General features: G+C 41.5%; 1 protein-coding gene across 1 annotated transcript in view; it reads left to right on the top strand.

Moving 5' to 3' along the window:
* adamts17 (ADAM metallopeptidase with thrombospondin type 1 motif, 17) overlaps positions 1 to 22,076 on the top strand; it is a 71,947-nt gene extending 49,871 nt beyond the window's left edge. Inside the window, exons 12-23 of the mRNA XM_083921543.1 lie at positions 1,561 to 1,706; positions 3,662 to 3,831; positions 5,841 to 5,968; positions 6,863 to 6,983; positions 9,407 to 9,487; positions 9,788 to 9,945; positions 11,722 to 11,881; positions 14,357 to 14,492; positions 15,183 to 15,387; positions 15,683 to 15,835; positions 16,755 to 16,932; positions 19,817 to 22,076. Coding sequence (XP_083777669.1) covers positions 1,561 to 1,706; positions 3,662 to 3,831; positions 5,841 to 5,968; positions 6,863 to 6,983; positions 9,407 to 9,487; positions 9,788 to 9,945; positions 11,722 to 11,881; positions 14,357 to 14,492; positions 15,183 to 15,387; positions 15,683 to 15,835; positions 16,755 to 16,932; positions 19,817 to 19,968 — 1,788 coding nt within the window. The 3' untranslated portion in view covers positions 19,969 to 22,076. The remainder of the gene's footprint in view (positions 1 to 1,560; positions 1,707 to 3,661; positions 3,832 to 5,840; positions 5,969 to 6,862; positions 6,984 to 9,406; positions 9,488 to 9,787; positions 9,946 to 11,721; positions 11,882 to 14,356; positions 14,493 to 15,182; positions 15,388 to 15,682; positions 15,836 to 16,754; positions 16,933 to 19,816) is intronic.
* Positions 22,077 to 25,227: the final 3,151 nt, after the last annotated feature.

Here is a 25,227-nt window from a genome sequence, read left to right as displayed (position 1 = left end):
GGAAAAGACGGCACGAGGGGTTTTACTATACTTAGGGAAATTAAAAACGTGTCGTAGAAACTTATAAAGTTGCGTGTTAAAACGGATTAATAAACAAAAATACTTAAGTAAGAAACAACGTCTCTTTCTAACTTTGGGTTAACAAAGTTAGACAAAAGAACAGAGGGAACGAAGAGGGGAGAAGAGATAAGTGCAGGAGGTGAAGTAACAGAGGGGGGGTCAGAGGTGTGAAGAGGTGCAGAGGAAGTTGCAGAGTGAGAGAGAGCTTCCTCTGTCTGTTCCTTTATCTCACAGTTGAACGAAAAGGGGGGTTTTACTATACTTAACCCTTTGGCTCTGAGCGAATCAACTGCTTTTCATGCCGGAATTCTAACAGGGAAGATTAAACTATCTTTCGTTACTGACTTTCCATTATTAATCTTCTTGATATCCAATTTAACCAAAATCTTTAGGCAGACAGTTTTAACAGATACAGATACTGAGTGACGGGCCTATTATTAAAACACAAAATATTTCAGGAATTAGACAGAGACTTTGCACTTCTGAAACCACATAAACATGATCACAACAAGATACAAATAATGCATATACTGTTACACACTTGCAAGAATGTCTTTGAACAGCCAGTTGCGATGAAACATCGAACTTTAACTGTTTAACACAAAGTTCTGTTGTGTAGATTTTATTACTGAAAGTCCCTCTGTCTCCCAACAGACTGTTCCTCCAGTTCAAATTGGGGTCAGATTTGACGTTGATTTAGGTTAAAAGGGGTCCTTCATCCTGGAGTTCTGTTTTTTTTAAATTATTTTAGGGTTTGAGGTTGTAAAACACATTTTATCTTCTATTGAAACAAGTATACCTATGTCTTATCTACTGTTGTCTTCCTGTGACGCTGAGCAGACAACCAGACACAAAAACTCCTTAAACAGGACTTTCCTCATGAGGTCCTACAAGTATATACAGTAAGCAATAAACTCTTAGTCAAATATATATGAGGCAGATGTAGGAATACAGGTCAGATAAAATTCATAGAACATTAAATCAGATAAGATAAATGTAAAAAAGATCAAATATGTATGACTGTGTATGACAGAAATGAGCAGTAAGATTAAATTATTGCACTTAAGTGGAGGATAAAGTTATTGCACAAAGAAAAGAAGAAGATAAGTGTCCAGGTATGTGGGAAGTATATATTTAATAATTTAGTGTCCTGCAGTTCTTCTTATTAGTGCATGCAGCCAAGTTCAGCTGTTCGATCCCCCGCTCCCCCGGCTCCTCTGGACCACATGTCCAAGTGTCCTTGGGCAAGACACTGAACCCCCAAATTGCTCCTTTTGCTGTGCATGGGTGTGAATGGAAGTCGCTTTGGATAAAAGTGTCAGCTAAATGAAATTAAATGTATTGTAATGTAAGTTATGTCTGATTTGCAGGTAAAACAGAGAAATGTTTGAATATTGATAACTTATAACGTTAAAAGTAACCTTTTTTGAAAGAAACAAAGACAGTCTTTACAGTAACAGTGTGTGTGTGTGTGTGTTTGTGTGCGTGTGTGTGTGTCAGTGGTGCAGGGCAGGCGAGTGTGTCAGGAAGACACCCATCCCTCAGCATCTGGACGGTGACTGGAGTCCATGGAGCCAGTGGAGCATGTGCAGCAGGACCTGTGGTACTGGAGTCCAGTTCAGACAGAGGAAATGTGACAACCCTCCGTATGTCACCTGTCTGTCTGTCTTTGTGTGTGTGTGTGTGTGTGTGTGTGTGTGTGTGTGTGTGTGTGTGTGTGTGTGTGTGTGTGTGTGTGTGTGTGTATGTGTGTGTGTGTGTGTGTGTGTGTGTGTGTGTGTGTGTGTGTGTGTGTGTGTGTGTATATGTGTTCAAATTTCTTTCCTTCATTTCCTTTTTAAATTAAATGAATAAATGCTTTATTTCAAACGTGAAATAAAATAAAAAAATAAATGCTGAAAGACCAAAAACACAGTATTCTCAAACGGAAGTTAAAGAAGCAAAAGTGCATCCATTCCTACTCCTTTTCTACTATTATATAATATTAAACATGATGAATGGCTTCATATTTATATCACATCTCATCTTTAACACAATAACACAATTTGCTTCACATGTATATACATACATATTAACATACATATACATCAAACATGACATAAAATAATACTTTAAAGCCAAAGGATAATAACATTGACAAAACCACATTTCTCAACATGTATGATCTGTCAGAGACAACCCACTCTGCTCCGCCTAGGTTGCAAAATGTAGATAAATATATATTTATCCAGCCTTTTTATTGGGCATCAATCTCACATTTTAACACATTTTTAAAAAACAGACGTGAAGTGTAAGTTAAAGTCAGGTCCGGGTTAAGACTTTGAGCTAAGACTTAAGTCCACATGGAACAGGTGCAGACGGCTGCACGGATTGAAATGAGAGCTTATACTGTATGTTCTGTGAGATGTGAAAGTGAAAAAAATGGTCTCATTAGTTTGCGGTTCCACACGGGACTACAAAATAATTCTGCTAAAATTGAAGTACAAAATCATTTTGAATAGAGTTATCATTTGATGAGAATCAACAGTCAGCTGCAATAAGTGTCTGTACGGTAAACTACATTAAGATAATACAGAATACAGCTCATTCTCATATCTTTGCAGTACATGGGTATTGGATGTTATTGTGAAACCTTGGAGAGTTGGCAGATCTCCACGGAGTAGAGTGGAGCTCTTCATCCAATTGTGTTTATATCGCCTGCTATTTGGGCCTGTTCTCACATGGTATTACATCCGTCCTGAGTGATCAGATCACAAGTGGAAAGTACAAACTAGCTAACCAACTAAGCAATAGGTATCTGATTTCACTTTCTCTCTCTGTATGCAAATCAACACATACATCATTTCCGTTTACAGTTAAGATACATGCATATTTTGTACAGTGAATTTTTATTTTTGTGTAAATTTCAGTGATTACTCTCACATTATTACAAAAATGTGTTATGACACTGTCTACAGTTTTTTTCCTCGAGCTGATGGTAGTAACTTTTCTCTCTCACAAACGTGTGTGTAATATGCTTGAATTCTCCGGTGCATTATATGAACATATAAATAACGTCTAACCTGCAGGAGAGCAGAGAGCTTAACTTTACCGCTCAATGCTCACATCACAGAACTTTAAACTTTAAAAAACTGTTATCCTATGGCATGTATTAGTTTCTCTAATAAGACTCCAGGAAAGTGGGAAAAAAAGTTAAAAAAAAAAAAAAAAAGGCGAATGAAAATAACGTCTGTGCCTCTCATCTTTAACCAAATCACACAAATTTAGACTATTCTATGTGATCCTCTTTTGATAACAAATGTGTCATGGGTAGGCCCACGTCATGCTTTGGAAACCTCGTCACTATCAGGATCATACCTGTTCAAAGACATTTTTAATTCATCTTGTGAAATACCAGTGCTTAAACTGATATGTATGTGTGTGTGTGTGTGTGTGTGTGTGTGTGTGTGTGTGTGTGTTGTGTGTGTGTGTGTGTGTGTGTGTGTGTGTGTGTGTGTGTGTGTGTGTGTGTGTGTGTGTGTGTGTGTGTGTGTGTGTGTGTGTGTGTGTGTGTGTGTGTGTGTGTGTGTGTGTGTGTGTGTGTTTGTGTGTGTGCCTGCAGGCCTGGTCCTGGTGGGCGAAACTGTCAGAAGGCCAACGTGGAGCACAAGGCCTGTGAGCATCCTCCCTGTCCCAAGGGGACACCCAGCTTCAGAGACCTGCAGTGTCTGTCCTACAACCGACATAACGGCAAGAAGGAAGGCAGCATGCTGACTGCTATTATTAATGATGGTGAGACACACACACACACACACACACACACACACACACAAACACAAGTACACACACACAGACACAACAGACCTTGAAGTTCTGCTCATTTGCTCACACAGTTCTACTGAGTCAATTTCTCAACATAGGCAGTATGGTGCATGAAAAGTGGCGGACGATACAAAAAGGCTTCAGCTGTTTTGTAAAGATGTCCAGTCAGTTCCAAAATCAGAATCAGAATCAGAATCAGAAAACCTTTAATGTCCCGCAGACGGGGAAATTCTTTTGTCACAGCAGCAACAGAATATGACAAAATAAGATTAAAAAATGGCAAAAATAAGCAATAAAATTAAATTTAAAAAGGGAAGAAATAGACATATATACATATTCACATGATATAGTGCAGTCGTTCTTGTTTTGTTTGTTTGTAATAATATAGTATAGAGTGAATAAATATGATTAAATATGTCCAAATAGTGCAAAAAAAAAACCAGAAGTGCCCATAGTACAGGCGTATTGCACAGTGCAGGGTACAGGATGAGGTAAATAGTCTATTGGGAGCGGTGCTGATTGTAAAGTCTGACAGCAGCAGGAAGGAAGGACCTGCGATACCTCTCCTTGGCACACTTAGAGTGAATCAGTCTGTTGCTGAAGGAGCTGCCCAGTGCTGTGAGAGTGACCTGCAGGGGATGGGACTCCTGCACCAGCAGGGATGACAGCTTGTCAGCAATCTACACAGTCTCCAAGTGAATGAATCATAGCACTAAGACAGCACTGGTAAAAATAACTAATGATCTTCTAATAGCTTCAGACAAAGGACTTGTCAGGACAATCTCAGTTTAACAATCCTAGATTTCTTTTCACCACTGTAGCCAGGCTGACAGAGAGCCACAGCTCTATTGAGCCATTTATTCCTATAACCCTCAGTAGTAACGACTTCATGACCTTCTTTAATGACAAAACTATAACTATCAGAGACAAAATCTACTCGCTTGGCACAGGTTATTCTTCAAACCCAGGAACCCAGGAACCAACTGTACGACCTGTTATGTTCTTGGACTGCTTTTCTACAGTTGACCTCAACAAACTAACCTCAACTATTTCTGCATCAAAGCCCTCTACTTGTCTCCTAGACTCTATTCCAACTAGGTTACTTAAAGAAGTGTTACCTATAGTTAGCACTCCTGTATTATATATGATTAATATGTCTTTATCAGCAGGTTATGTACCACAGTCTTTTAAAGTAGCTGTTATTAAACCTCTTCTTAAAACTAGCCAACTATAGATCTATATCTAACCTTCCTTTTCTCTCTAAGATCCTCGAGAAATTAGTCGCCAATCAGTTGTGCGACTTTTTACATAATAATGAGTTATTTGAGGACTTCCAGTCAGGATTTAGGATGAATCATAGCACTGAGACAGCACTGGTAAAAATGACTAACGACCTTCTAGTAGCTTCAGACAAAGGACTTGTCTGTACTTGTCTTACTAGATCTTAGTACTGCCTTCGACACTATTGACCATCACATCCTGCTACAGAGACTGGAGCATCTAATTGGCATTAAAGGAACCGCACTGAGCTGGTTTAAGTCATATTTATCAGATAGATCTCAGTTTGTACATGTTAATGACAAATCCTCCATGCACACTAAAGTTAGTCACGGAGTCCCACAGGGTTCTGTCCTTGGACCGATTCTTTTCACCTTATATATGCTTCCCTTAGGAAATATTATAAAGAAGCACTCCATAAACTTTCATTGTTATGCTGATGATACACAATTATATTTGTCGATCAAACCAGATGAAACCCATATTTCACCTGCGTAAAGACTTATTGGCAAGGGATCTTACATTTTTATCTTGTATCATTTGTGCCATACTATATTACTAGTAGTTACACTAACCAAATTACTTTTGCCATTTTGTGTGTGTGTGCGTGTTTGTGTGTGCGTGCATGTGTGTGTGTGTGTGTGTGTGTGTATGTGTGTATGTGCGTTTGCGTGCGTGTGTGTGTGTGTATGTGAGAGCAGAGAAGCCGTGTGTGTTGTTCTGTAGCCCAGTTGGCCGAGATGTCCCAGTCCTCATGGCTGACAGAGTGATGGATGGGACGCCCTGTGGACCATACGAGGCTGACCTGTGTATTAACGGAGAGTGTCAGGTAAACACACACACACACACTCATACACAACATGTGAATACTCCTTCAAAAACATGTCATGCTATGGTCCATACCAAATACGAGTAGACTATCTTTGGCCTACTGGTATGGAAGCCCATAGGGGGATTTGATAATTCTCCATATATACTATGTGGTAAATGAAAATGAAATAATCCAATTTTCATTTCACATACGCTGGAGATCAAAACTAGAGAACAAGTTATTAATACTTGATTTACTCTGAAATACTGATTTTTCATAATTTGTGTGGCTTTACCACTGCTGTACTAGCATGTTTTTGAAACTGACCAAGGCACTTCAACAAAAACCTTTATTTTGTGAAAAAAACAGTGATCAAAATTATAGAACACTTTCAGATCCCTCCCAGTTATTGGTGTTAATCTGCACCTGGTCACAACTGACTTCATTGTTGGACACACCTTATGTATCTGCAGCTCTCCTGTGTTCAACTGCTGTTCACATGGTACCCTTGTCCACCTCGGCCTTCAAAGTTCTCGTTTGAATATCTGCTATTACCACCAAGATCTGCTTCCTGCGTTAATAGTTGTTACACAAAATAACTGTCTCGATGGCTTATTTGATGTATGTACTGTAACTGCCGAAAAAGACCCTGGGATGATTTTGCACCAGAATTACACTTTAAGTTTTAAAACCACCTTCTGATGGTTGACTAGGTGACAACATCATGACAACCCAAGCTTTTGCTCTACATAGAATATGTTTCTTTTCCAAATAAATTACACACAAAAGACACCTACACACACACACACACACACACACACACACACATACACACACACAAATCAGTGTGAAATACAAAGGCCACTCATCAGTGCTTCTTTAATGGTGTTTTCACTGCTTTGTCGTGGTCAGAAAATTGGCTGTGACGGCATCATCGGCTCCTCAGCCAAAGAGGATCGCTGTGGGGTTTGCAATGGAGATGGGCGCTCCTGTAAGATTGTGAGAGGAGACTTCAACCACACCAAAGGAATGGGTGAGAGGGGAGATTCTAATTCTAATACAGTTCCCATCACTGTTAATATTGAATATTTTGTAGAATTATCTGGGCATGATTTAGAATGATCAAATTTAAAGATGTTTGCATAAAATGATCCTTGTCAGTTTTTGCCTAAAACACCATCCTAACATAATAATAACACAATAATAATAAAACACATAAAAACATCATATTGGCCTTCAGTAGGATGTTTCTGTCTAAAGTATCACAGAGTAAGGAATCGAACACAGACATCCTGCTGTGTTAACCATCATCTTTACCAGTCTGCAGGGTTTGAGGTGAATAAAGGTTAAACTACCACCTGTCATTTCCGTTACATTTGCTGTCTGTTCTAAAAGTGTGCTCAGGAATCAGCCAAGTTTGGTCTATTTAAAGGTGCCAGCAAAGTGAGAAAAACTTTAATCTCACTCATTCATTATTATTCATCCAAATGGGTATTAAGGTTGGTTTTTGTTTTTTATACTAAAACTAGTTCCAAACTCAGAATATTTTGAGACATTTGCTACACATATAGTAGAAACTTTAAATGCTAAGAATATAACATTACTCAAGTGCAAGTGCAAGGCGCAATGATGAAGATGTGCCTTACTATTTATAATGGCCAAGCCTAAAACCCGGCCACTGAGGGGCTGCTAGACTGGCTCATAACAAATAGTCATATGGCTAATGACCTAGCTGATGCACCTTAATTTGTGTCCAACACACACCATACATGAAAATGGCTTGTACATCATAATGGATGCTTGTTGAATCTGTGCACAGAACAGGCATTATACATATAGGGGCGGCTGTGGCTCGGTGGTAGAGTGGGTCATCCTCTGGGCACTTCAATTTCCAGTGTCCTTGGGAAAATCACCGAACCCCAAATTGCTGCCCGTGTTGCGCATGGGTGTGTGAATGATTCGATTAGATGATCAGCAGGTAGCCTCTGTCATCAGTATGAATGAATGGGTGAATGTGACAAGTAGTGTGAAAGTGCCTTGAGTAGTCAGAAGACTAGAAAGGCGCTATATAAGAACAAGTGCATTTACATTTACCACTACTGTCACCTCATGTTGCAGCATTATAATGCAAAGCCCTGTGTTACAAGGTTGTGTACACAAATCCTGGAAGCTGAAAACATCCCCGTTCTTGCATAGCCTGTATACTCACCGGACATGTCACCCATTGAGCATGTTTGGGATGCTCTGGAGCGGTGTATACGACAACATGTTCCTGCCAATATCCAGCAACTTTGCACAGTCATTAAAGAGGAGTGGACCATGTTTCCACAGGCAACAATCAACAACCTGATCAACTCTATGTGAAGGAGATGTGTTGCACTGCATGAGGCAAATGGTGGTCACACCACAGACTGACCCCTGTGAAGAATCACAGGGAAACAATCAAATTCCCATCAAGTCCACAGAAAAAGTAACCTTTTATGTGTTTACCGTTCTCACATTTCTCACGTGATTTCATGACCTCAGGAGGTTATTCGAACCGAACCGAGGCAAAGCCGGAAGGCGTCGCTTCCGCACCTGGTGGAATTTTGGGGTAATGCACACCTAATGCAGTAATCATGTCTAATTAGCATCCTGATATGGCACACCTGTCAGGTGGATGGATTACCTCGGCAAAGGAGAAGTGCTCACTTACACAGATTTAAATACATTTGTGAACACAATTTGAGAGAAATAGACCTTGTTACTACACAGAAAAAGTATTAGATCTTTGATTTCAGTTCTTGAAAATTTGGAGCAAAAATAAAAGTGTTGCGTTCATTTTTTTGGTTCAGTGTATTAGGGGGCTAAGATAACCAGCAGACTCGACATCATGCTGCTCCATAACAACAAGACATTGACTGTAGCGTTACCGTGGCTATACACTGAGGGTTTTTTCCCCAAATTTCTTTTATTGAATTCTGCAGACAAGTACACAAGAAAGAGTATAACAGTTGTACAGTGTGTCTGCTTTAAGATGAAAAAACAGGAAAAGCCCAACATGAATCCCGCTATCCCTCCCAACAACCTACGTCAGACACGGTCACAATAACCAACCAAGTAACCCAATAACATGTGACATAAGTGGATAGGTAAAGTTAGAAAAAATAATTTAAAAAACTGAAAGTTATTCAAGAAAGAAAAAACAACAAAAAATAAATAAATAAAAAAGAAGAAGGGATGGGTCTTTCTCATTCCAGGCACTAGCACGTGTCCTCAGCATCGTCAGAGTAACAGTAATAGTATTACTAATTAGAGTCAGCAGTGGGTCCCAAGTTTGGTGGAAGGCTGTCAAAGATCCCCTCTGTGAAAACCTTAACTTCTCCAACTTTAGACATTGTAAAATTTCAGGGATCCAACTATCATGAGTCCTGGCTACACACTGAGTTTTAACCTCATCTCCCATCTCTCTGTCAGGCTACATCGAAGCTGTGGTTATCCCTGCAGGTGCCAGGAGGATCAAAGTTGTGGAGGACAAGCCCTCACATAGCTTTCTGGGTAATGATGGTTCCAACTTCATGTCAAACCTAACTTCCCACAGTCTGACAGTATGAAGTGTGCAACTATAGGTGATGTAAAAAGTTGACTGGGCTTCAGAGAACCCACAATCCACTTCAAGGTGTCTTTTAATAGACCGGCCAGAGCTGTCCTTTTTGTGGCTGAGGGAAATAGCAGCTGAAAAAGCAAAGTGTCTTGAATAAGTAAGAATGGGTCAAACATTGGCCAAACAGGTGTCCGTTGTCCCATGTCAAAGACAGGGTTTGTGCATTAAAGTGACCTCATGTGTCTTATTCACAGCTATGCAAGACTCCAGTAAGAGGTCCATCAACAGCGACTGGAAGATCGAGCTTCCAGGAGAGTTTGAGCTGGCCGGGACCAAGGTGCGCTATGTCAGACGGGGACTGTGGGAGAAGATGTCTGCCAAGGGACCCACCGAGACACCCTTACACCTGATGGTAAACACATTCGTTTCTGTTTTCTGAGAAACAGAAAATGCACCCTGGATACAATCAAAGTGTTTGTGTCCTCATGTTTGCGCTGATGGGCCATTGACGCATTGTCTGTTTCCAGCGCAGCAAGAACAGATAGCTTATCTAACAGCATGGACCCACACAGACTGTAAAGCTCTTAGCTGTGTATAATGTGCTATATTTGAAGTATTCTCATACTGCCACCCAATGCAGTAATCCGGCTGTTTAGTCTGGCGCAACACCCTTTCAAAATACGGTTTCCGGGTCCAAGCGCTCCGTTGAAGTAGAACAGACACAATGGTCGAACATGTAAACAATTACGATCACCTCTTCTGTCAGTTAGACACATTTTTCATCATAAGAAAGAGGTAAAATGACAATTAAGTTGTTTTTTTAGAACTCAGATCTGCTCAAACAACAAGGAACAAGGTACTGCAGCGTTGTGAAAATACAAGGCTTGGACCCGCTTGGACCCAGAAATCATGTTTTGGAAAGGCGTTACTTCAGGACTTAACAGCTGGTTAGTCCAGTCATTTGTTTCTCCATCCCTTCATCCTCGCACCTTTGGTTCTGTCTGATGTTGTTTTGAGTTGTAAGCCGTGTATAACCTGCAGCATAAAACCTTAAAGGCATGAACCACATGCTGAAACACATTTTCAATTTCTGCAATTTTATTTTGGCAAGTAAACTAAATGGTAAATATAATCACAAATGATCGTGCAAATTGTACTTTACACCATTATGTCTAACGAACAAATATCAATACGTCCCCGTCAGCATTTCTATTTGTCTCTCAAACCATGCGTCCTTCAGTTCAACAGTCAACACAAAACCTGCCGTTTGATGGCGCACATCCACACCAACCAAATAATGCAATTTAGAAACATCAGTTTTTTTCAGTTTCAGTTCGAATGACTTGTGCAGCCTCAGTCGGCAGCACGGCAGTGATGAGACACAAGTACACAGTAAGCAAAATGTAAGGCTGAATATTAGAACTTATTAATGTCAAATTTTAATTTTAACACAACATTCACTGTAGTGAATGTCGCTCCTTTTCAGAGACTTTCTGTATCACAATAAAGACAAAGAAACCCATTTGTGGGAGCAGATCAGCTGGACACTGAGTGTTGCTGGTGAGTGTTGGGCTTTTATCACCGTACAGGTTGTAAGCCTGTTCTGTTTTGAATTGGCTTTTCTCTCTAAGCATCCACAAACATAATATGCCATTCAATGTTATTGTCACCTCTGACTCAGCGGCTTCTCTCCTCATCATTCTGTATGTGCAAGTGTATCTCAAACCAAACTTCACAGAGATCACAGAGGTTTAGTTAGCGGCTGGCAAATGACTGAGCTGAACGCAGAGACTTTTAAAAAACCTCTTTCTCTCTGCTCTCCTGCACAGACATGAGTTGCCAACCATAGACTGTACAAAAAATAATGGACATAATGGACGATATGGACAATGGATAATTAAGAGTTTGCCTTGCAAAAGTGCCAATGGAAAAGCCCTACTAGAAACCCAGACCTCCCTCAAAATCACAGTGCAATCTTAAGGCCTCTGTAATGAAAAGCTTGAGTTTTCATGGCACAGTGTTGCCATGGCGTGTTTTACTATGGAACAGTGTAACCCACTTGAAAAGTGGCTTAACTTTGAGAAATAATTCTGCAAATAAAGATGAATGGTAGATAAACTGAGTAAAGGTTGTTTAGCTCTAGGTCTAGCTTCACTTTTCTTGAAACCCCTGTCTGTCATGTTCCCAGGTGCTGCTCTTTCATGACCAGAGCTATGGGATCCACTATGAATACACAGTGTCTCTGAACTCAACTCAGGACAAGAGCAGTGAGGAGCACAGGGAGCCAGAGTATCTCTATATCTGGACACACAGCAGCTGGCGGGACTGTACTGTCCAATGTGGAGGAGGTAACACACATCACACACACGTAATAGTACCACTCATAGTTAACCACCAATCATCACATAATGTTATGTAAAATAAATTGCTGGGAAAATAGGTTGTCTCGACAATAAACAAAGAATAGTCTTAAATGACTGTTTTGAAAATGGTTTCTGATGAGAGTGAAGATTTCTTTATTATCCCAAAGAGCGGGATTTGTTTGGCAACGGTCCTGCAAAGTAAAGCCAAGCCATTTAAAATGTTAGAACAATGAAGCCTACAAACGTGAATCAGTTGTAATAATATTACAATAATATGTTTGTATTGTATTACATCTTTATTTAAAAATCTCCAGACAGCGCAGCACTTATCTTACCGTCTAAGGTTTGCATGCCTTTGGGTTAAAGTTACAGCAATTTATAAAGAGAATGCTTCTTCTATCGTCAAGACTAGATTTTACTTCCTTTTTGAGTGCAAACAGATTACTATTTTGCACTATTTTGTTCATCAGATCTTTGGGAAATAGATGCATAAATAAATCTATTGGTTCGGTTCATTCACTTTCCACTCTCGTAAAAAGGCAGGCAAGTCTCCCTCAAACCAGTTGTTTTTCAACACATTTCTGCCTTTCTTCTGTCCCCTTACCCTGTCAGGTGTCGTATCCTCAGCTAACCCCACTGTCACTGCAGCTAGCGTTGGCTAATCCTTCTTTTTTTCTGTAGCCATTCATCATCACTGCCACTTGCATCATCTAGACTTGAGTCAGATGGTAGTTGCTCCAATATTCTGTATGTCTGTCTATCACGCACTGCTCTTGATCTCTACAAAACAAAACAACACTTACTGTCACTCACATAATGTAACTAACATAATGACCAAATATATATATAATATATAATATATAGACGCCAATTCCAATGAAGTTGGGACGTTCAACCCATATTTAATTGAATACACTACAAAGACAAGATTTCTGAAGTTCAAACTGGTAAACTTTTTTATTTTTTTCATTTCATCATCTACATTCCATAATAGCAACAAAAGGTTCAGAGAATCTGGAGAAATGTCTGCACGTAAGCAGCAAGGCTTAAAACCAACATTGAATGACTGTGACCTTTGACCCCTCAGACGACACTGCATTAAAAACTGACATCATTCTGTGAAGGATGTTCCCACGTGGGCTCAGGAACACTGAGGACAAAACCATTGTCAGTTAACACAGTTTGTCTCTACGTCTACAAGTGCAAATTAAAGGAAAAAGCCATAAATCCACACCACCAGCTTCTCTGGGCCCGAGCTCATCACAGATGGACTGATGCAGTGGGAAAGTGTGCTGTTGGCTGACGAGTCCACATTTACAATTGTTTTTGAAATCATGGACGTCCTGTCCTCTGGGCTGAAGAGGAAAAGGACCATCCACACTGTTATCGGGACAAAGTTCAAAACCCAGCATCTGTGATGGTACGGGGGTGTGTTAGTGCCCAAGGCATCATGGGTAACTATATAAAGATTGGCAAGATATCCCTGCACTTTGTGACATTCCTTCCTCTCTATCGGCCAACTTTGATTTGGGCAAATTTTGGTGCACTTAGCAGTTGCAGCTTGTCACAGGTGTGGCTTGATAACAGCATATCATTAGAATCAGTTGTGTAAGAGCAGGGAGAAATCTAAAACATGCAGGGCAGTGGCCCTCCTGGAGCAGGATTGGGCAGCCCTAGTTTAAAGGTTCCCCCTCTATCCACTCTAGAAGACCTCACTTCAAAGTGTCCAGAAGCCTGAACCCTGGAAGCCTCTGAAGGTCAACATGACCCTTGAAGTCCTCCCCCACAGATGATAGTAGGAGTTGGCCAGACCTTGTGTTCAGTCGTGCTGATGTTAAGTATAGAGGTATCCCCAGCCACCTATGAAGGTGATAAACTCTCAGCAGCAGCAGACCAGTCATGTCTTGAATTTCCCTGGTAGTCCGGATTTTTCTATCTTCCTCAGCCCCTCTTCTGTCTGGTTTTCAGTGCTGGTGACATTGTTTTTATTCCTCTGTCCATCATATGTGTATTAGTTTGTTCCAAACAATTTTTACTGAAATATTGGCCCAGGTGTGACAGAAATTACAATTGACACGTTTTGGGCTTTAAAACAAAGGACAAACATATTCTTTCTCTCCTTGTGATGCAGATGTTCTTTATCTGGACATGCAACATGTTGAGCTCTGGATACCCACAGAGACATTGTACAGTACATATCTGCATTAGCACGATTTTCATCTTCAGTATTTAAAGCGAACTGCCTTCAGCTCTGGGTCTGTCTCTCTTCCAGCCTTTGCTCTTAGAGAGGATAGTCGTTTCCTGCAGGAAATACTTTGAAAATCTTTGTTGACCGACTTCTTTCATAACACAGGATAAAAGTATTTTTTTAACATTACACGGTAAATGTGGACTCCTCAAAGCCTCAAAGCTGTCTCCTCACCGTGTTTGATGCACTGACCTATAAATGTTTGTGTGCAGGTGAGAGGAGGACAGTGGTTTCCTGTAAAAGGATAGCCAATAAAACCATGGAGGTGGTCAACGATAGCTTCTGTCAACCTGAGAACAAACTACACCCCCAAGTACGACTCTGCAACTCTCACCCCTGCCAGTACCGGTGAGTCAAACACACAGACACATACACACATGCAGTATTTTTGTGTTATCTTTGCAACGCTTTGCAGATTGAGACGTTTGTTGTCAGATTCTGAGAGTCTGACACATTAAAACCACATACTGTCTAATTAGCTGCAGCCATGCGTCCTCTGCTCACCTGTTTTATTCTATTTTTAAGTTCATGTTTCTGTAGAGCCTCAAATCACAGTCTGTCACCTCAAAGAGCTTTACAGATCCACACGTTTATAAAGAAAACAGGATGGTTATCCTCATCGAAATGTTGCAATAACAGCATCTGTAAGAAATGAATGACTAGTCATAGTACTGTATGAAGCCTGGGGCTCAGGACAGAGCAGGGAGAGGGAGAGCTGCAGGAAGAGCTCTCACACTACTTTGAATTCTCTACTCTCACAGCTTTAAAAAAAAAAAAAGATTTGGAAAGATTTGCTCTCAAACCTATTCAGTTTGATGCATAATACAGAAACAAAAATACATACATATAAAATAATAGCAATTCCTGACTTTGTTTTGAAATATGCTCTATAAAAGTTCATTCAAAAAGTATGTCCTCAGTAAGCCGGTCAAATTCACAAATGCATCTTTTTCTCTCAGTTTCAGACCTCCATCCAGAGTTAAGCACTCAGATGCAAATGGACTTATGAACCGTCTGAGCACTGTTTGTTTTTTACAGGTGGTTGACAGGAGAATGGGGATCCTGCTCCGTCACATGTGGTAAAGGTCTCCAGCAGAGGGAGGTGCTTTGTGTTTACCATCTACAGAATGGTTCACTCATCCACACCAGGGACCTATACTGTCAGGGAGGAAAACCTCCTGCTCTGCAGGGCTGTGAGGGCCGCCTCTGCCTCACTGTGTGGGAGGCTTCAGAGTGGTCCAAGGTATGTCATACACACAGTGTGCTGATGTGAAAACCATTGCAGCCTCTCAACATTTCTTTCCATTAACAATTGATCTTAGGCCGGTGTGCAGTTCAAATACCATTAAACATTAAAGCAGTGCAGAACTGGGAGTCAGGATGAACAGGAATGCTAAAATATACATTTGCTAAATCAATCAACGGAAACCAACAACCTGTGACATTAAGTGCTCTTCATATCAAAATGGTTGCAGACTTCTGCTTTACACCATTCTGTATTCCCCTCTCTACTGCATGTTTTTGTTCATTTCCTCCAGTGTTCATCAGACTGTGGCCACGGTGTTTACAGACGGACGGTGTCGTGTACAAACCCTCAGGGTCTATGTGATCCTCTGTCCCAGCCCACTCAAGAGGAGCCCTGTGAGGACCACTCCAAATGTTACGAATGGAAGACTGGTGACTGGTCCAAGGTATTGCTATCTTCAAACCTGATGATTCAATATGGTTAACAAGTCATTAAGGTTAGACAACTGCAACACTTCCTTGCTCACAAAAAAAGGAAAACACACCCTCTTGAAAGAGAAAAAAAAAATCAATGAACTTACTTAAAGGTATAATATGTAGGAAGCCTCCAGAGGACGCTCTGCTTCACTGGACTGGTAGTTGACTGTTTCCAAAGTTGGTGATGTACCCTACTGTTGCATGCGGCTGATTGGATAAACGACCATCACCATTTAAAACTGGATACAACATGGTGAGCTGGTCAAACTTTATGTTATTCCGTCTAAACAAGTCCTCAAAATCTTTCTCTGAAAAACATTTTATGTGTGAAATACCACAAATGCAGACCATGCTGCAGATCTCTGTTACATTGTGCTGCATCCTGCTGTAGGGAGAGAAGGTGAAGGACGTTTCTATGCATGCACCAGCTCTTGGAAGTGCTTCACAGCTCCACCTAGCGACCTGGCAGGCATACTACGTTGAATTTCACACACTGTAGCGTCACCGTAGACTTCCCCCCAAAGACACTCGTCTAAACGCAGAATAAAAAGTGATAATGCAACGCCACTTTTGCGTTTCCTTTCTAGATCGTCTTCGTCTGAACAGGGCCATAGTTAACACACAGCATTCAGAGTCAGCCCCTCTCCTCCCTGTTGCATGCTCAACGGCCAAAGAAAGAGAGGGAGAGAGAGCGAGAGTTTGTTCCATTGATATTAATGAATTGTAATTTCTGTTAACTGTTTCAACATTATTACTCGATTACAAATGAATTACAAAATGTACAGCTAACTTGAAATAAAAACCACCAATGCCACCACTACAACAGTCAACTTGTAGAAAGTCCCAGAATGAGCATGGAAAACTGAAACCTTTGACTCGCTGTTTCAGTGCTCTTCATCCTGTGGGAAGGGCCTGCAGTCGCGAGTGGTCCAGTGTATGCATAAAGTGACTGGTCGTCATGGTAACGACTGCGCGGTGAGCCTGAGACCACCGACCTACCAACCCTGTCACCATGGTACCTGCAATGAGAAAATCAATGTGAACACCATCACCTCCCCGAGACTAGGTGAGTTGAAAAGTTAAGGGTGCCTTGTTCATTTAAAAGAGTAAAGGTAATTCAGTTACATTTTATTTATAGTGCCTAATTCTAACAGAAGTTATCACAGGACACTTTTCATATAAGGCGTGTTTCAGGGCGCACCCTCTGAAACGGCCGCTCACTTACCGTGCTTCCATTACTAAAAAAAGGCCCAAGAGGGATTTACCTGACTCCGGAGGTGACGTTTCACTCTTAATGGGTTTAAATGCGCCGCTCTTTCTCAAAGTGAGAAATACAGAATAGTTGTAGTTGGATTTAACGTGGCCCGTATGATTCACAACGTCAACTTATTATGTACAAGTAACTTGAAAGAAAACACAAAATTTCAGGCATTGTAAAAGTCACCCCGCTGCAGTACGGTGTGTGTGTGTGTGCGTGTGTGTGTGTGTGTGTGTGTGTGTGTGTGTGTGTGTGTGTGTGCGTGTGTGTGTGCGTGCGTGCGTGCGTGCGTGCGTTTGTGTGCGTGTGTGTAAATGATAGAGAAAGAGAGAGGGAGCACACAGCAGGACCACAGGTTAGAATCCAACCCGGCCGCACAGATCATTTTCTGTGCTGTGTTCTTCTACACCACTGGATAAAAGTGTGTACCCTACTTCACGTGTTGTTGTGGCATCTGTTCTACCACATGTCACATCCCGCTGAGAGCTGCATCCAATCAGCAACCAGGCTTCTAAATGGCCGCTCGAGCAACTCACATGCAAATTTAGGGCGTTTCAGCGAGATAGACTGACCATAGTGGAAACGCACCTATAGAGTAGGTCTAGATGACACAATGATTTACAGGGACCCAACAATTCCCCATGAGCAACAGTGGTGACAAAAAAACCCTACTTTTACCGGGGGGGGGGGGATCCAGCGGGGCGCAGCCACCACAATAATGACATTTACAACTATTGGAATAATAATAGAATTATGACTCATAACAACTATGGCAGGGAGTCTTCAGAGACAACAGGTGTTCTGAAGCTCATAACCACAGGCTCTCCCATTCCCAACAGGACACAGCAGCAAACTCCTCTGTGCCTTGTGAAGTAGCCCACCATGGCTGTCACTTCTTACCAACACATGCCTCCCTTGTATCAGGGGCTGGACGTGTTGAGTGACGAGAAATACTGTGTGTAACTCGAGGAGGTTGATGCCACACACCACCTACTGCTGTCCCCAGGCAAGTCCCTCGCCACCCCATCAGGAATAAATCTGTGAAGACTGTGACACAGGAGGTCACGCGTCCCACTGGCGTTCCCTTCAAAAAGTGTTATGGCGTCCCCTAGTATCACAGGTCATTCTGTACTGAGGAGGGGATGGTAACCAAGCGCCACTTGTGCTTCTTGGCATCCAAGCAAAAGCTGGCAAACGACCTCTGCAGGTGCTGCATATGCAGTAGCCCCAGCAGTACCAGCGGACAGCCAGCTGCCATGAATCCAAGCACCAGCACGACAGCCAATGCCGTCACCGCTGCACACAGTCGGACACCGTTGCAATTCAAAGCCACTTTACCACTTTGAGGTGTGTTGTCTGACAACATCACGCTGGTTATAGGGGTCATGATGGACATGGCTCTGTGATGCCCTCAGTTATGACTGCTTACAGTGGCCCGAGTGCCTACTGCTTTCTGTACTGGTGGTGGGGCCGGAGTGGCGTGTGTGTGTGTGTGTGTGTGTGTGTGTGTGTGTGTGTGTGTGTGTGTGTGTGTGTGTGTGTGTGTGTGTGTGTGTGTGTGTGTGTGTGTGTGTGTGTGTGTGTGTGTGTGTGTGTGTGTGTGTGTGTGTGTGTGTGTGTGCGTGCGTGCGTGCGTGCGTGCGTGCGTGCGTGCGTGCGTGCGTGCGTGCGTGCGTGCGTGCGTGCGTGCGTGCGTGCGTGCGTGTTCATACAGCATCCATTAGAGCACATTTGAAGCAGTTTGAGACGGACGCAGCAAAACGCCATTGTAAACTGCCGAGGTTGGACCACCATGATCAAACATCTGTCCGGAACAAAGGAATGCATTCCTTCTTGTGCTCCTACTCTCGCTCTCACACACACTCACACACACACACACACACACACACACACACACACACACACACACACACACACACACACACACACACACACACACACACACACACACACACACACACACACACACACACCTTAGTTTGTCTTGATTATGTAGCTTGGTTGTTAGATCTATTGTGTATTGTGTTTTGTTTTTGCTTTTATTAACTTGTTAATAAATGTTTGTGTTTACATGTTTGTTTATTTTATGTTACACAAAAGTGAATGAAGCCAACCTCTTCATGGTAGAACTCCCAAATGCTTGAACTGACTAGTTATTGACATTGTGATTTTGATAGTGAATATGAAGTTAATTATTAATCAGAATCCTAAATAAGTAGTTTAGTATATTTCATGAGAGTTTACAATTAAATGAGTTATCGTGTTCCCTTATTTAAGGGGGGTGCCCCAAGGAACCCTAGTATTAATAACTATATAATTATATTTAATTATATTTCGCTAGCTAATATTTATTGATTACACCAACCATCACGGTTACACCTACATGAATTGAGGCTACTGAGTTTCATAATCTGACTGTGCGAGGCGTAGTGCCTCCCTCTTCAGTGTCAAATTTAGTATTGTGATCATATAAATATGAATATTAAACAGGCTGCTATCCCTGAGACTACGTAAGGCCCAGTTTGTCTGCCTTGATGTGAAAATACAGTTTTTGCATTGATTCACTGAGGTCTCTAGCCTGCAAGTTGTTCTTTAATCTGAATGAATTTGACATTGGTAATGCAGTACTTTGATTTGCTGCCTCCCTCCTGTCAACCCTCCCACCCTCACCCCCCACCCCTCACCCCCACAGCTGCTCTGACCTACAAATGCTTGGGAGACCAGTGGACAGTGTACTGTCATGTGATCCGGGAGAAGAACCTGTGTCAGGACATGAGGTGGTACCAGCGCTGCTGTGAAACCTGTATGGACTTTTACGCCAAGAAAATAGGGCACAAGAGCTAAAAAATAAATAATGGTAAGAAAAAGTATATTATTGATGATGGACCATTGAAAATAGAACAGAAATGCACGTGTGAATTGGGTTCATAAGCTTCTAGATTTGATGAAGACTTGAATATGGCACAAATGTATTTAGCTTTACACCAAAAACAAAGGGGGGGGGGGGGTTGCTTAATTGCACAGAATGAGTGTAAGTAAGTGCTTTATTTTTAAGAAACACAGATCCATCAGATAACATGGGTTCATGAATTAGCTGCAGCTACGTTCTCCTTTCTTTCTTAGTTATACTCTGTTGTACTGTATTATAGCTAATAGGTGAATAACTAGTAAACAGGTTTGTACATAAGTACAATTATTTTTACTTCAATATTAATTAAGTATACAGTAATGTGTAAGTATTGATCAGGAGCCATGGTAACATGCTGTAGGATTACAGTGAATGGACCCAGCTAATGCTGTCAGAGCCACTGCTCCACAGGACTGTGTGAGGGCTGTGGATAGCTCATGTAGCAGAACATGGTGCATGTTTTTTGTTTTCTTTCTGACGCAGTCAAGCTGATGGGATTAATTAATTATTCAATTAATCATTAATTGTATGTTTTGAATTATTTAATTTCACCACTTTGATTACCTGTGCCCCTCAGTGCAAAATCTAGATTTCCGGTTGTAGTTGTTACTCCAGTAAGTACGTGGGGGTCAGTCTGAACAAAAAACTCTACGGTGGTATAGCTTGCTTAAATCTGTCACAATGCATACGCACTGTGTACAGACGTATTTCCGTATGCTTGTGCGTGTGTTCTAGAGAGCCAAATGGGATCTACACTGTGATCATAATAATAAATCTATTTTATAACCACTTTTCGAGCATTTCAAGAAGCAATGGCACTGCTATCAGTGGCATTGGCCAGTTAAAGGTGAAGTCTGTAACTTTTTCATATTGGCTGAACCTTTCACTGTATCCTGACACCCCTCTGCTGCTCCTGTCTGCTCCCAGAGCCCTGTCTGTGTGCTGCTAAAGGCATCTGCTAGTTTCTACCACGCCCAAAGAAAAACAACCACAGCAGCAGAGTCTCTGACACAGTGTATATTAATGCTCTAAACTCCATATTCTGTTACTGTATTGCCTATTTCTCTCATAAAGCGTTTTCGGAAAAATGTTTTTAAAAAATCCCAGCCCGCCCAAACAGCTGGAGAAACGTTCTCATTTCAAAGCTACAACAGTACCCTAAAATATGTCACTAAAAATTTGCAGAACAGTAAAAGAGTATCAAGCCATATTTGATCAGCGCTTCCTCGTTTCAGTTTGACTGTAGTTCATGAGCAGTTATTGATGCTGTGTCAGAGATTTCTCTCCTCTGATTGGTTGGCAGTCGGTGGCTCTAGCACATGACAGGAGCAGACGGAGAGAGGTAGAGCTTCAGCACAATTTCACAAATGGTCTGTCTCATTTTGCTGTCGCGATACAGTGACAGGAGCAAACGGGGAAAAAACGCTAAATGTTTGAACATTGAATACAGCACTAAATATCCTTCACCAGCAGCTGCTGTTCAAAAATATCATCCTGTCAGCTTTTCTTTATGCAGTCCTTGAGCTCACAAGCATCTGTGAGCTCAACTCCTCTGTCTTTTTCCAAGACGTTGAATGGTACTATCTTCTGACCCGTTTCACTATTGTGGAATTCAGCTTATTTTCAGTGACAGTCCTTTGTTTGATTGTCTTTGTTAGCAGTTATGTGTTTTACTGTGACGCAAAATCGTTAAATAACATTGCCATCTGTCTTTATTGATGAGTCTTTTTGCCTATGTAGTGCACATATCCATAATTATTCCTGTACTGTACTTTTTTTTAGTTGCACATACAGTATGTCCCATACATGAACTGCCACTACATGTATTTGATGCTTCAGATTTGGGGTAAACTGAGTAAATAATATGTTTTTAGCGATTTAACCATTGGTCTGTTGTTCTGTGCAGTCACCCTTTGTGTCCAATATTCTTCACACCATTCAAAAATCTTAATGGCTGGTTCAACTTCTATTGTATTTCAAGTCTATTGTAAAGTGCCTTGTTTATTTTGTTACAAAATAAATCATGTGATTTTTACATTGAAAAACAAACCTGCATTACCTACTATTAAGGTCTGTGGATTTACCATTAAAGCAGAATGCAGACTCTCTCGCCTTTTTGTGTCCTCACAGCACACTACCACCCACTGTAGTAGTGTACAAACAGTTAAATGCCAAACAAATCACTGTCTTTTTTTGTGCAAACAGGGATAAGAACATTTTTAGGTATTGATATTTGAGTTAGTTTAGTTTTTAGGCAGTTAGTGTATACGTTTTTTTTCTTCACTCTTCATGACAACTGAACGGATACCATGAAGACCATGAGACACTGCTGAAAAATCTGGAAATCTAGTAAATGAACCTTGAACTATTATTTACAAGGTCAATTATGAACCATAAAGCTCAACAACTTTTTTTCCGCGATTTTGTACATGTGTATTTCAGTTACAAGGGCTTTTTACCTTACATCAGTTATCAACACATTGTTAAAAGTTGGTGTTAGTTATGTTCATGTCATGTTTCATCATAAATATATACTTACTGGCCACTTTATTAGGTGCACCTGTCCAACTGCTCGTTAACGCAAATTTCTAATCAGCCAATCACATGGCAGCAACTCAGTGCATTCAGGCATGTAGACATGGTGAAGATGATGTGCTGCAGTTCAAAGCAGCATCAGAACGGGGAAGAAAGGTGATTGAAGTGACTTTGAACGTGGCATGGTTGTTGGTGCCAGATGGGCTGCTCTGAGTGTTTCACAAACTGCTGATCTACTGGGATTTTCATGCACAACCATCTCTAGGGTTTACAGAGAATGGTCCCAAACAGAGAAAAGATCCAGTGAGCGGCAGTTCGGTCGGGGCAAATGTCTTGTCGATGCCAGAGGTCAGAGGAGAATGGGCAGACTGGTTGGAGCTGATAGAAAGGCAATAGTAACTCAAATATCCACTGGTTCCAACAGAGGAATGCAGGAGAGCATCTGTGAACACACAACACCGCCTACTTTCTAGCGGAGAGGGAACAGCAGCAGAAGACCACACTGACACTTATTAAGCACCAGGTCTGTCTAATAAAGTGGCCGGTGAGTGAATCTACTGAGCCCTCTGACAGACAACACCATTCATTACCTTTGACCGAATGTACCTTTAAGGTGCCTTTAAATCCTACGAATCCTCATCGAAGCGAAGAGTACATACTTGGTGGCTTGAGCCGGCCCACATTGTATCTGCTCAGGTTAAACTACAGTGGTTAGCCCAACTGCTAGCTTGAATAGGTAGCTTCACCTGAATGCCATGGCCCACTCAGTAGTCAGTCGACATGTCGATACTGCATCCACCTGGTCAGATGCCATCGTGATACAAGGTTCCATCTTGACCATTGACTGTATTCAATTCACTTCAAGTCATAACAAAAGTTATCTCAGGACACTTTCCATACAGAGCAGGTTGAGACCAAACTCTATGAGAACAGCAATTCCCCCATGAGCATCAATGGCAATGAAAACCTCCTTTTAACAGGCATGAACGTCACACAGACCCTAGGCCAGGGGTAGGCAATTCCGGTCCTGGAGGGCCACTGTCCTGCATGTTTTAGGTTTCTCCCTACTCTAACCTCTCCTGATTCTAATGATCTGCTCATTTTCCAGCCTTTAAAAAACTTCAGCTGCTCGACAAATCATTAAAATCAGGTGTGTTAAGTTAGGGAGACACCTAAAGCATGCAGGGCAGTAGCTGTCTGGGAACAGCAGGTACCCCATAAAGCAGGTTGGATGTGTTTGCAATTTTAAATCAGCATCACTCTATTAGGATTGATGGCGATCGATTCTGCATTTGGCATGGTTATTTTTTAGACAATATGCAGAATCTTTACACTTATGAATTTACACGATCTCTTATCATACTCTTGAGCTGCTCACAGGAGTTCATTAAAATGATCGGTTCCTCTTGGGTGAATTCTGCGGCCCCTGATCTATCCCAAGGGTGAGTCAAATGACACGCCCTTTTTTGTGAGAGCGAGCATTGAAACTAAAGCAGAAACCCTGGCTTGACAGATTAACTCTAATGTGAGCTTCGTGGTACCGTTCAACTCTGATTGGGAGTTTTGTATTTGTCGATCCAGCTTATCCAAAGAAACTGGGGATGTTCAGCGTGCTTCGTAGTACGACCCTCAGATGGTGATACCTAATTCAGGGATGGTTCAGGTTAAACAAAAAGGGTATTTAACAAAATGGTGGACATCTGTAAGAAACCGCCCCATAATGTTGACACTTAGAACGAGTAACTGAGCTTGTCAGTGGTAAAACAAGCACTTTTTTTGCACGTAAATTGAAAGTGCGCAATTGCCCAATAACTTACATTATCAAAGTCAGAAAGAACTTGTCACTTTCATCATTTAGAAAATCTGATCCATCTGAACAAATGTCTGCCACGCTCAAATCAAATCAAATCAAATCAACCTTTATTTATTTGGCGCTTTTCATACAGAAAAGTATCGCAAAGTGCCTCACAGAGATGAACAGAAAAAGAGAAACATCAAATAAAATCAGGAGAAGAAAGTTAAAAAAAAAAAAACAACCCTCCCACAGTCATGCACGGAGACACATACAAATGTATATACGTTCATACACACATTCACACATACACACACAGCCACGCTGACACACAGACACACAAACACTAGTTGTCACTACAGAGACATGGCCGGGCAGCGAGACCTGAGGTACAGAGGAAGCTAGAGGAAGCTACCTTTGGGGGGCCAACCACACTGGGAGAGATCCCAGTCCAAGGTCGCAGGGAGCACCGCCACAGAGACCGCCCCAACCCAGGCAGACAAGAGGCTCCACACCAAGGTGCAGAGCCCTCTAGAGCTCAAGGATTCATAGTCTCTGCAGCCCTCATCCGCCATTTGTTTATCATGGCTTTTCTACCTTAGAACCGCTCTCCATCCATCCAGGATGCCACAGCGCATGGTGTAAGCTGCAAGAAAATTGTTTTTATTATAAATAAATGAATATAGTATGTTGTAAAAAAACATTACTAAATAGTTACCAGGGAAAAATTCTTAAATTATTTCTGAATATCACTTGAGGCTGAAACCATAAACGTGTGTAAACACACAAAGCCCTGGTGAATCAAACTGTGTCTGTCACATTGATATCTCATGAGGCTTTTGTGTTTTCCACTTGGAGCAGTTTTTTA

The sequence above is a fragment of the Echiichthys vipera genome (assembly GCF_963691815.1).
Source record: "Echiichthys vipera genome assembly, chromosome: 1".
NCBI classification, from domain to species: Eukaryota; Metazoa; Chordata; class Actinopteri; order Perciformes; family Trachinidae; genus Echiichthys; species Echiichthys vipera.
Note: the sequence above shows the minus strand (reverse complement) of the source record. Positions and strands in the feature narration are given on the sequence as shown.